A 13,529-nucleotide genomic window follows, 5' to 3' on the forward strand; every position below is an offset into this window, starting at 1 on the left:
ATTCCGTGTATGCTACACAAATCTTCCAACCATCAAAACGTGTGCAAGGAAAATTAACAATGAAATGCAATCCCCATGAGCAGGAGAGCCTGTGTGGCATTGTTCTGCATTCTTACAATTCCGCAACATGTCTCTTAAAAACAAGGTCACTGCCTTGATTACGATGTCTATAGACAGTAAGTGTAAAGTGACCCAAGTCCACTACACGGGCATCTTGTTCCTTTCATAGAGATGGACACAGGTGCAACAAAGCCCATCAACCACTGCAATGCAACAGCAGCAGTGCCACTGTGTTCCATTATGAAGAAAAACAAATAGCCCCCCTAAGCCCAGTTTAGAAAGCTATACACGTCTTTTTGCTCTTTGGAGAGGGCCCTGTTCAATTGCCACATCATCTGTTACTTTACGCACTCCGATATGCTGCAGGCAAATGGAAAACAAGATTACTCTTGTCCAATCAAGAAGGGATTTGCATGAAGTATTTGGGAGCTCCTGGGTCCTTGGATACCTTATCTAAAAATAGGACATTTAAATAGGTACTGAGAACCTAGTTAACTATTTAGGAAATATTGAAAATATAGTTTCAATCTGCCTCCCACAAAGGCAGCCCTGTTTAGGGAGGCTTTTAATGTTTAATAGATTATTTTATTTCATTTTTCTGTTGGTAGCTGCCCAGAGTGGCTGGGGAAACGCAGCCAGATGGGCGGGGTATAAATAATAAATTGTTGTTGTTGTTGTTGTTGTTGTTGTTGTTGTTGTTGTTATCCAGTGCCCTCCAGATGTTGCAGGACTATAACTCCTATCAACTCTGACCACTGAGTCAGGCTGCACTAGACCAACAAACAGAACCAGCACCTGCTCATTATTCCTAATGAACATATTGAATCGAGGTGGGGGGGGGATGTGGAAATATAAAAACAGGGGGGGGGTCCCATTTTGGAAAAAATTTCTGCCCAACAATATCTGAAGAGCACTTGGTTGGGGATCACTCCCCACCTTTGATAAGCAACCAGCTCTTGTGTGATCGTTCCTGGAGGAACGAAAGATATTGGCATATATCTCACAAACAAAGATATGTTTACAAAGGCGTATGTGTATCTTTCTGCCAGTGTATGCATTACTATATTAAAGCTTGCATCACTCTGGAAACTGGAGGTTCTCATGCAATCAGAGCTATCCTGCAAAAGCCGAATTAATGGGGGGGAAATGGCGTATTAGTGAAGACATCTGGCATGTTATAACAAGAAAAGTTGCCGTTGCTGTCTGGGAGCCAGTAATCAATTTTTTGCCTCCTCCAGCTACTCTATCATTACACTGAATTAGGATCTGCGAGTGAGGGAGATATATTAGATCATGGTGCACAGCAGAGCTTTGCCAACCGGATCTGGTTCAGATCAGACTAAAACAGTTTGGCAGTCTGCTGTGCCCTTAAAAACAAATCAATAGTGTTACTCTCTATGCTGCAATGTGCTGGGTGCCAGGAAATGTTAAGGTTTCCTGGAGAAAACACACACACAGACACTGACCCCTTTCCACTTTCAGATACACTCAAGGACAGCCAGTGGAAGGGCAACCAATTAATTTTAGATTTAAATCTGCATTGGGGAAGAAAAGAAAAACACACACACACACAAAACTGCAAGAGGCCACTGGAGAAATACGAGTGATCAATTCTAGGCAAGTCAGTCAGCCAGCAATTAACGGAAAGTCAAAAGTTTGCAAAGAGGACTGGAATAATGAGGAAAATTTACAACCGGGCCACCAGTTAATGAGCAAGAGAGACCTGGTGAAAGAGGCAGTAAAACCACTCTAATATTATGGCAAAGGGAGAACAGACTGGAGCCAAAATACAGCCCAAGGAAGATTTTGGGAGGGATTTGGGGCGGGGGAAAGAGAAAGGAGAACAACTTCAAAAAGAGGGTATTTAACTGCACTATCCATACGGCTTTCCTTCCTGCCAAGATTCCATAGTGTCACAGGAATAAGGATATCAAGCCAGCACAGCCTTGAAAAGATTTTTCCCCAGGCTTCACTCCCTTCCATTCTGAATCAGGCTACATTTTGGAGCTGAAAGGTTTCTCCTGCCAATGAGCAGCTGAGCTCCAGACCTGGCACTTGTCTGCTTCAAACAGCAGCACGGCCAGCAGTGCCGGCAAAGGTGCAATTGAGAGCTTTTGGTCTGTACTGGGAGGTCTTTGTGAGAGCGTGAGATTTATGCCAACAGAGACTGAAGGCTGCTCATTCAGAACTGCCATCCTCCTCTTGGCAGTGTTAGAAACTCAGATATATAAGCTAGGCACCAAATGGCACCTTGGTTACGGTCACCACAACGGAATGTCTATTGATTCGCAAGGGGGTTGGACTAGATGACCCTTGGGATCCCTTCCAATGCTACCATTCTACGATCTCAACTACAGCGGTACCTCAGTTTACGAACTTAATCCGTTCCGGAAGTCCGTTCTTAAACTGAAACAGTTCTTAAACCGAGGCACGCTTTCCCTCTCCCGCCGCTGGTGCCCTTCCACCATTCAGCTTCCGTTCTTAGACCGGGGTAAAGTTCGCAAACCAGGACACTACTTCCAGTTTTGTGGAGTTCGTAAACAGGACTGTTCTTAAACCGAGGTACCACTGTACGTTGCTTGGCTGTAGCTTGCTCTTACAACAATTCACTCGGCCCAGGATGCAAGAAGGAGAAACAAAGAAAGTGGAAATGGAAATGGTATTAACTGCAGAGCTTTTTAAACTGTTGCCACCAACCTAGCACCAAGAAATTGGACCCACTCCTATAGCACCTCCTTTCTGCATTCTCCGCTCTCCATTTATATATTTATTCCCGCCCCCAACCTGTGCAAAGCTGTGATCACATAAATAAAGTAAGCGTGAGCAAGTTACCTATATCACTGTGTGCTATTTGTATGGTATGACAATGTATTTTCCTTTCATTCACGATTCCCTGAAAGCTCTTATGGGTGAATAATGCAAAAACAGTCAAGATGTTTCTAACATTTGCTGCTTATTATATGTTGTAAAATGAAATAAAAACATTTTATTTTATTTTTGAGAGAGAGAGAGAGAGAGAGAGAAGCAGGTGGGCTGTAAATATAGCTATTCCATAAAAGAAAAGTCAGCATCACGGTTAAGAGTTATACATCACTGCCACCCTAAGCTAAATGCAAAACCTGAAAGCAAGAGATTTAAGAAACACAAGAAGGTTGTCAGATTGTGCAGTGTTGTGTGTGTGTGTGTGTGTGTGTTGTTGTTGTTTTTTTTAAAAAGAAGATATACATAAAGGTACTAAAACATATTGCGCTCCGCTTCCCACGCTGTTTTGCAGACAGCTTTAATGTGTTGTAGCGGACCAATACTGACAACAGAAGTTTCAGTTTTCATTGCTGTTAATACCCTAAGCAATTACTGTTGCTCAGCAGGTGCTCCTGCCCAGAATGGCAACTCACACTGTAATCCAACATTATTTTTTTTGCAGGAGCAATTCCTCCTGAACACCAAAGCACCTGCTAATGTGCAAAATTGCATAAATGGGGCTTAAAACGTCTCGTAGCTTTAAAAGCCATCACTTAAATAAAAAAAACCAACACCCAGTATTGTTCATGTCAGAGTATTATTGAATCTGCTAGAGAGCAGGGATTGAAAGGGGGAGTGGCATCAAAAAAGGCTTTTCTCTTTTTTTTAAAAGGAAGCTGGACTGGCTCCAAAAATCAGAAGGATGTGAAAAATTACCTGTAAGGGGAGAAACTGTACATAATTGAGATCTCCGGGGGGTAAAAATAGCAGACACATAAATATTGAAACAGACTGTCAAAGTAACCAGGGAAAGGAAGCACATTCTCTAACACCGCAGCTTTACAACATTAACCAGAAGCAGCAGGGGAGGGGGGGGGCGAGAGAAAAGGGGGAAGGCAGGGAGAAAGAAAAAAGATAGATTTGGGGAGAGGAACAGATAGTGGTTTACAGAGCTGAGCAACAGGCCACCCAAATATGTGTATTTTATTTAAGTTTTTGAAAAACGGATCTATTTCTGACCTCAAAAGCAACCTGGTAGGACGTTCTTACATAATGCTACTGTCTTAAGTCATGTGTGGTCAGCAAAGGATGGCAGACCCACTGGGCATCATGTTCACATGGGTCCTGCACTCAATGCACCGAAGCACACTTAGGCCCAGCTGGCACAGAATGCTAAGCCAAACCATGGGTTGGCAAGAATGAGCAACCAAGCAAGCACCTGGAGAAAAGATGGCGGCTGCTTTGTTCCTCCTCTGGACTTTCCACTGCTGGGCCGTGGTTTGGTTTACAATTACATCTGAACCTGGACTTATGGTTTATCTCCCCCAGAGTGGTATGCCATAGAACAATCCTTGGCTACAGCTCATGTGGTGCCTGCAGCTAAGCTTTGCAGCAGGTGACAAAGACACATCTCTGCCCAAGACCCAGTATTGTGCCCACTGACTGGCAGAGACTCGCCAGCATTTCAAAAAAGGGAGGCTCTCCCAGCCCTACCTGCAGATGCTGGAGATTCAATCTGGGATCACCTACACGCGGAGCGGGTGCTCTACCACTGAGCTATGTTCCCAAGGTTGGTTACATAAAAAATACAAATAAAAGACAACAGAGGACAGTGTAACCGACTTAAAAGAGTCAGCAAGATATCAAAGGTCAACGTAAGCACAATAAGAAAAGGTTAAAATTATACCGAAAGTGCTTGAGAAAATAAAAAAAGGGTCCCCCATCTCCCCGTAAGGTAGATGCCAAGGGTAACTTTCCACAGTTTGGCCACCACCAATGTGAAGGCCCTCTTCCCAACTTGCCATCCACCCCACCTCAGATGGCAGGAGAATCCAGAGAAAGCCCTCTGCTGAAGAGAATAAGGCAAGGTGTGTGGGAAACCTGCAGCCCTCCAGATATAGCTGAACTACAATTCCCATCAGCCTCAACAAGCATGGCCAATAGCCAGGGATGGTGGGAGTTGTAGTTCAACAACATCCGGGAGGCCAAAGGTTCTTGCCTCATGTGTGTCTGCTGAAGATCTTAACCTACAGCTGCATATGGAAGCTAGGATGCATGGACAAAGTCTGGCCTGGTATGAAGCAGCTTCCTATCTTCATACCTAAGTCCACAATGGTAAACATGCAAGCAAAAGGCACATACTGTGTGCAAGTCATAAAAGTAAGGCATTTCTTCCTTCTCGTCCATAGGTGCCACACATTTATAGCTTATGAGAAATTACCAGAAGTGCACTAGAATATAACATTGTAGTAACCGTAGTAATTACATAAAGTGGCACCTAGTAGCAGCCCATGTTCAACTTCACAATGCAAAAATAAAGACTGTCAAAGAACGAGAGATAGGTAAACAAGAATCATGACTGTGGAGAGTAGTAATTGCCAGGAAGGTTTTGGCTGTGATAAAAAGTAGTATTTGAAAAGTTCCCAATATTATGCTTTTTAAAATTGCTGTTGCTTACCAATTTGAAGTCTTGAATGCTACAAATGAAGTACGGAGTGTTTGGTCGCCGACTCTCAATATACACACAATCTTTAAAAAAGAAAAAGAAAGGAAGAGAGTTAATTTTAAACTACAGTAGTTCCTCTAGCCTGGCAAAAATGCAGAGATACCACATAACCTTTTGTATCAGGTGAACAATTCACAATGAAAATACTATAAAATGTGATCTAATGCAAAGAAAATAAATGAATGAATAGGTGAATAAAAATGTTTCTGCCTGGCTAGGCGTGCTTCCCTAGGGAGAGAATTCCATAAGCAGGAAGCCACCACTGAGAAGACTCTTTCTCATGCTGCCACTCTCAGCACTGTCTGCTAAGGGGGCACAAACATACAGTCTGGGCTGGTTCATGTGCGAAGAAGCCGTCCATAAGGTACTGGAGCCTTGAGCTACATATGGCTTTTGTAACACTTTATATTGTTTTAAGGATCAATTCTCAGGGGACCTGTGTCACAAAAACAAGTACTGCCAGAGTGATCCCCATAATTAAACTGGCACAATGACCAGGTCACAACCTAACATAGTTATGTCAATCAAGACAGGAAACAAAGTCAAACTTCTTGCAGCTAAATGGTCATTAAAAATCCAACAGTGCTAACCTGGTTTTGCTCCTAATCATGAAATCACTTACCCTACAACAAGCACTATTTATATGCTGTATGACCTTTCAAAGTAGCCTCTACTGTAAAATTGGACAAACAACATATCCTAAAACACCCTAATTCTATATTTTTCACAACAGACTTTATTGTCACTGCCTCTTTATAAGAGGACAGGAAGCTCATGTTCTTTCATTAGATGAGAATGGTTTTTTGCTTTTTTTGCTTCCATGAAACAATTTATATTGGAAGATATAAGGAGGTAAGCTAGTAAGAGCCACTGTGGTATAGTGGTTATAATGTCGAACTAGGACCTGGAAGACCCGGGTTCAAATCCCCACCTGACCATGAATTTTGATTTTGATCCAGTCACTGCCTCTCAGCCTAACTTACCTGACAAGATTGTTGTGAGGAATGAGGAGGGGAAGAACCATGCATGCCATCTTAAGCTCCTTGGAGGAAAAGGCAGGATATAAATGCAACAACAACCATTTTTTTAAAAAAAATCTGGTGCCCAAGTGGTTCTATTTGCCATATGTTATTATAACATAAAATGTGCCCAATTTATCAAGAAGCCACAGTTTAAAAAAAGGGAAACTGCACAAAATTAGCACCTGCATTGGCTTCAAGATGGCTAGCACTGGCGGGCTAGATGTCAGAAAACAGGAAATCCTCTTTTGAGTGTCTATAAAACACACACACACACACACACACACACACACACACACACACACACACACACCAATCTTTTGCAGATAGGCATCAAATGTTTTGCCTTCCTGGCTGATTTGCACATAATGAAGCATCCAATGTGTCTGTGTGTATGATCCACGGCGACTCAAGTTCCCCAGATGGAACTTCCTCAAATACGTGGCTCTTTGAGAAAGTCCATTCAGACTAAAAGCTGCAGAGCTTCTCAAGCAAGAAGAAACAACTCTACTTGTCAACAGGCAGCTACATTTCTAATCCAAAAACTGAGAATGGTACTGCAGTCATTGAGGGTTGTTTTAGAAGGAGGAGGAGGAGGAGGAGGAGGAGGAGGAGGAGGAGGAGGAGGAGGAGGAGGAGGAGGAGGAGGAGGAGGAGGAGGAGGAGGAGGAGGAGAAGAAGAAGAAGAAGAAGAAGAAGAAGAAGAAGAAGAAGAAGAAGAAGAAGAAGAAGAAGAAGAAGAAGAAGAAGAAGAAGAAGAAGAAGAAGAAGAAGAAGAAGAAGAAGAAGAAGAAGGAGGAGGAGGAGGAGGAGGAGGAGGAGAAGAAGAAATAATTCTGCTATTATAATTCTCTGCAGGAGAAAGTTTCCATTTCTAAAAATGTCTCGTTTCATAACATTAATTAGTAGCAGAAATAATGGTTACAATACCAGTCAAATCTGACAGTGTTTAAAGATGCAAAAATCAGATCCCAAGTCGATTTAAGACACTGGGAAATTTTCTGATTCAGGTTTCTTTCTTTTATTGAAAACCTGTACCACCACACAACAAACCCAGTATCCCCTGGTCAGGGTGGGATGGGAGTCTGGTGACACCAGAGCGCTAATCCCATGCCACTGTCCCAATACAGTGGTACCTCAGGTTACAAACTTAATTTGTTCCAGAGGTCCGTTCTTAACCTGAAACCATTCTTAACCTGAGGTACCACTTTAGCTAATGGCGTCTCCCACTGCCGCCGCCGCATGTCGTCTGTTCTCATCCTGAGGTAAAGTTCCTAACCCAATGTACTACTTCCAGGTTAGCAGAATCTGTAACCCAAAGTGTTTGTAACTTGAGGTGTTTGTAACCTGAGGTACCATTGTACAAAAAAACCCCAGAGAAGTTCCTGCCTTTCCTCAGTCTGGAAACCTCATTGCTGAGAGGGATGGTCAGGTTACTTCCAAACTCCTAGGCTGCCTGCTTGCCCCAAGGGACCAGTGCTTTTTTCTGGAAAAATAAGTGCTGGTACTCACCATGAAGTTGTTACCATAAGTGCCACACTTTTTAACAACAACAACAAGAAGAAGAGGTGCTGGTACTGCGTACCCTTGAGTACCCCCTGGAGAAAAAACCCACGGCTGGGGCCCATTTTTTAGCCAGAGTGCCTGACACATACTCCCTTCCCACTAGAAGTTTGGGTGCAGAATAGGGGTTTGCATGGGTTAAAACAAATATTGAGGGACCTCCAGCTGTATCATTAACCTCTTAAGGAGCAGTAGCCTCATAATCTGGTGAACCAGGTTCACATCCCCGCTCCTCCACATGCAGCTACTGGGTGACCTTGGGCTAGTCTGAAGTCTCTCAGACTCACACACCTCACAGAGTGTTTGTTGTGGGGGAGGAAGGGAAAGGAGATTGTTAGCCGCTTTGAGACTCCTTAGAGTAGTGATAAAATGGGATATCAAATCCAAACTCTTCTTCTTCTTCTTCTTCTTCTTCTTCTTCTTCTTCTTCTTCTTCTTCTTCTTCTTCTTCTTCTTCTTCTTCTTCTTCTTCTTCTTGTCCTTTAGCCTTAGGTTACATCCTGTTTCTTACTTCCTCTACCACACACTTCCCTCTCAGACCTCAAGACGAGAGGTTGCCTTCTAAATATCCTCTGAGAGAAGAAGAAATGAGCCGGCATGACTAGCTTGTTCTCCTCTGGACTAGTTAAGACTAGAACTAGAAACCTTTTCTATCAGAGTTATGCATCTACGGCAATAAACAACTTTATTATTTTCTTACCGAAAAGCATATCTGTGTAATTGTAATAGGTAAAGCCTACTCTCTAACCCAGATTCACTAGTCAAACACGGCTCACTTGCCATTCTAAAGGGTTTCAATAGGTAATTGATCTACCAGCTCTAGCTGAAATTCACAGGGGTTCCCCCCAACCTCCATCTCTGATCGACTCGTTTAACCCCACTACATAGAATTGAGGGGGACTATGGAGCGAGGAAGGGGGTGGGTACAATCAAGTGAGGCAATCAAGAGTATCTCTTCTTTTCTTGTTTAGTTTTGTTCCTTTTCTATTTACTGAACTGCCCAGGAGCTGCAGATGGCTTCTGAGACACCGTTTAGACACTCCTCCGTGATGACGTGCCTCTTCCTTTTCTCTCTTGCTCACTTTCTAGAAGCGTACATGCTGTTCTGCCAAGAGGCATATCTGTGAATAATCCACATGCAGAATATATTGTATGCTCTCTCTCCCCATTGCTTTAATACCTAATTGTTGAAGAAGTGGGAGGGGAAAAGAGGAGGAAAGGAGACAGAGTCGAGCAATAGTTCTCCTTCTACATCTCTTTACAGCCAGCAATTCTAAGAGTGCATTATCTTCACTATAAAGTCTCTTACGTTTATGGAAATATGTCTTTCATCCTGAAAGATTATATACCACAAGCTGAAATTGAGGCCGTATGCTGAGGAATTTATTTGAGCACTGGAGAGGAAGAGGGAGGGAGGGAGGGAGGGACAGAGAGAGAGAGAGAGAGAGAGAGAGAGAGAGAGAGAGAGAGAGAGAGAGAGAGAGAGAGACCCAACCACCTCAAGGGATAAAATTGCTGCAACTGCTTAAGTGTGATACCACAAAATAATTCAACAGGGTGGAATGCTTAAAAACAAACTGACATTGAAGGATGAATTTAGATAAGCTGAGAGTATTATCAAAGATGGGATTTGACAGAATTTAAGCCTCTGGTTCTTTTGTGATAGGAGTGATGGGGTTTTATGCTGCCATGGGGAAGGGGGAAGAGAAGCACACCTCATGTCAATGATTAGGTACAGATTTCAGTTTACAGCATCACTAACAAAGAGACCAGGACAGGGGCCACCCCATATACTGCACCTAATTCAGCCACGCAGGTGGAACATAGGAAGCTGCCTTACACAAAGTCAGACCTTTGGTCCATCTACCCTAGTACTGTCTACACTGATTGGCAGCAGCTCTCTAGGTTTTGGGGGAGGAGTCTCTCTCTGCCCTATCTGGATATGCTGAGGGTTGAACCTGGGACCTTCTACATGCAAGGCAGATGCTCTGCCACTAAGTTTTGACCCATCCCCTATGGTATAGACGAATATTGTGTTCGCAGCATGGTTGGAAAAGGTGGTCCAACTGCCTCTAGCATTTATTTGTCCCTTGAGTTGAACACAATTCAGGAGAAACTAGTATAAGACCACAACAGCCATGCTGGGACAAACCAGCATCGGTGACCAACCAGCACTGAAGGAGGTCAGGGGTGGTGATCTGGAAGCAAAGCACGCAGCAGGCAAGTAAGCCAGTGTGGACAATCCGAAAAGCGGCTTTGTCTTCACTCAAAAGAACAAGATGCTCACATTGAGGAGCCTGGCCAAAGCCTGAACATTTATAGGATCAGGAGGAATCCTATTGGCCCCACCGTGTCACCTGATAAGCACTGCACTAGAAGTTGCAGTGTTGCCCTCCAGCCAGCCGCACCAATGCTGCTCCTCACTGGTATATACCAGTCCTGGCAATCAGCTGCAGGGGCAGATAGTATAAGGCACCTGAGATATGCTTGCCAACGATCTGGGATGAGAGAATGGCAGACAGGCAATCAAAATGTCACATCCATCCAGCTGGACCCAACATGTGAAAAATCATAACATATCTGAAGCTGTGGTTCAGAATGTCTCACTTGGCAGTGCAAAAAGAAGAGGAGGGGAAGAAAGGTGAACAGGAGGTTTCTCTGTTGCTGCTTTTAAACCAAAGCCTCCTTTCAAGCGTCAAGCTGCAGCCTCTGTTTGAACTATACACCTTGGACTTCCACCTCGCTGGCACTTCATCATCAGGAAGCAGATTTCTGGCATGTCAAGTCAGCTTGACAAACCTGCACTCACCAGATGCATCCTCATAGAGCTAGCTGCAAATTCGTGACTCAGCCCACTAAAGCACAAAGAGATGAGCTCAGAAATCATGAGGTTCTACAAAGCTGTTTGTGGTTTCTCAGATAAGTTTAAGATCTTTCAAGAGGGTTTGTGGTTGTGGTTCTCTCCCCCATGCTTTTTTTTTGGGGGGGGGGGTAAAGTTGAAATATAAATTCACAGGAAGAACCAAAGCATTGTCAACATTCAAAAAATGCAAACACAGCAGAAATTTAAAAGAATAGGAAAAATTAAGAATTTCTTCAGAAAATTACAGAACTTTTTTTACAGAATTTACCTGACCATCAATACCTACCTTTGCTACTTTCTTTTTGGTTCATAAATATGTAAAAACTAGAATTTCCATAATCATTTAACAGACACAGACGTTTTTAAGCGAAGCAACTAGGAAACAATGCCACTGGAAAACAATTGAGTTGTCAATTCTGCAACAGAATCTTCTCCATTTCTCCTTCCCCTTAATGTTTCCAAATTCCTTTTACCCCACCACCAGGAAAGCTTTCACTACAGTTGCTTTTTTATTTTTTTAAAAAAGGCTCTTGTAAAACAGCAGATGCCAGAAGCTAATCACTTCAGCTACCTACAATCTGCCAGTGAAGAATCCCCAACAGAGGGAGGCTTGAAGTAGCAAGGGTCCCTTGGCACATCACCACTTGAAGTCCCAAAGCCTTCAACAGCTATGTAGGCAATGCCATCCACTTCCCGTTGTTCTTCTCACGTTGGATTGGTATTAAAACAAAAAGAAATTAATTCAACATTTGTAGGCATTTTTGGAGGTGGGAATGGGTGGAGGTGAAGAGCTCCCATCAGATTTTAGGATCCTGCACTGCAAAGAGCTGCATAAAAATTCAGGTTCCTATATACTAGCATGGAATTATTAGTCGTCCAGATCATTTTAGAGTTCTTCCCAACCCATTATTCCGCCAAAATGAAGAGGAGAAATGGGGGCGAGGGAGAAGAGGAATGCAGATTGTTGAAAATGAGTATCAGATTTGGTTCAAATCCCTGTCCAGCTCACTTAAGTATCACTGGAAATATCACTCTCACTCTGAGCCACAGATAAATGGACAAAGATACCTTGAAAGACAATGTGAACCAGAAGCAAAGTTATTCTAGTTATAGCGGCATTTAAAAATAGCCACTTGTCTATGGCAAGTAACTAAATATACATAAAAATAAATACATAATGGTAATAATGATGATATAATATTTTAACTGCCTGCAGGTGACTAAGTTGCAAAGCATAAAAAAGAAGGCTGGAGAATAGATTCTGCCCCCTTCCTCCAAAGCTGTTGAGGCCTCACAAATGTCTTCCACTGGGAGCAGACCTATTGAAGTCAATGAATTTAGGCCCATTCATTTTAGTGGGTGTGCTCTGCGTAGGATACAATCCTTACACTAATGGCATTTTTCACTAAAAAGAAACTAAACTAGGACATCTAAGTTAAGTCATATCCTAAACCCAATGATTAGCTACTGCATTCAGTTTCCTACTGAGTGTTTATAGTGTAGCCACAACAACTTCGAAGAGCCAACGCCTGTTTGTTTTAAAAACAACAACTCATATGTCTAATTCCTACATGCAGAAAACTATTACCGGTATTTGCAAGGCAGGCCACTTTATCATGCATGGCCCCTTTCTGCCACAATGTGCACCGTTAATCTTGCAGTGACATTTAATGGGAGTGCATTTGTTTGACACAATGGTGGGGTAGGTTGCTGTGCTTATCTTATTATTATTATTATTATTATTATTATTATTATTATTATTATTATTATTGCAAGCTACGAATCCTATTGCTTATTTGCAGAGGAAGAAAGAGAAGCCACAAGACGCAGAGGGGATTAGATTCTGCAGAGCGGTCCAAATCCGTAATTTGATTGTCACCAGTCAAGCTCCTCTGCCACTGACAAGGAGGAACGGCGCGAGTGCCCTGTCCTGTTCAGGCTTTTCAACTCATTTGTGAGATAAAGCGAGGAAGAAAATTATAGCTCCCCGATTTGTGTGCTTTATGTGCGTCGACATTTCCATTACAAAGCCCCATCTCCAGAGTGAACAGGAATTCAAGTCCCATCCAGGGTCAGAAGCTACTTCTCTTCTCACAGAGATTCCTTAAAAGCCAGTGCAGGAAACAGGGTGTTTAGGTGTGTGAATCTTGGGCCAACATAAAGTATAAAATGTGTCTACAACATTTTGGCACCCTTATGCAGCAATTTAACACTTATTTTTCAGTTTGGGATGAAATGTTAGAGCAGAAGTTGGGTTTTTGCCAAAAACAGTAGCTCCATGTCCTTATTCTGGCTGGCCTTAAATGGCAAAGATAAAATTGTGGGCAGCATGTTCCTAACTCTGGGTTCTATCCAATGTTAGCCCTCCTCAGAGCAGATCCTCAGAGTAGTTAGTGGAAATGACTAACTTAGGTTCATTAATTTCAGTAGGTCTCTTCTGCTCCTCTCCTGTTGGCTTAGCCAATGCCTGCCTGAGAGAAGCTCTACTGGAAAATCTAACAATGCAAGGATGCATCATTGCACTGCCTACTCCATTTCACCCACTGCCTCTCGTCTA

General features: G+C 42.9%; 1 protein-coding gene across 16 annotated transcripts in view; it reads right to left on the minus strand.

The window, feature by feature from the left end:
• RERE (arginine-glutamic acid dipeptide repeats) overlaps positions 1-13,529 on the minus strand; it is a 342,916-nt gene that overhangs the window by 194,153 nt on the left and 135,234 nt on the right. For 14 of the 16 annotated variants that reach the window (XM_060276215.1, XM_060276213.1, XM_060276214.1 and 11 more), the window contains 2 exons: positions 5,480-5,550; positions 4,516-4,578 (listed from right to left, as the gene is read on the minus strand). In XM_060276215.1, coding sequence (XP_060132198.1) covers positions 4,516-4,578; positions 5,480-5,550 — 134 coding nt within the window. The remainder of the gene's footprint in view (positions 1-4,515; positions 4,579-5,479; positions 5,551-13,529) is intronic. The other 2 variants (XM_035120554.2, XM_035120553.2) reach the window with 1 other exon arrangement.

Source organism: Zootoca vivipara, chromosome 6 (assembly GCF_963506605.1).
Source record: "Zootoca vivipara chromosome 6, rZooViv1.1, whole genome shotgun sequence".
Classification (NCBI taxonomy): domain Eukaryota; kingdom Metazoa; phylum Chordata; class Lepidosauria; order Squamata; family Lacertidae; genus Zootoca; species Zootoca vivipara.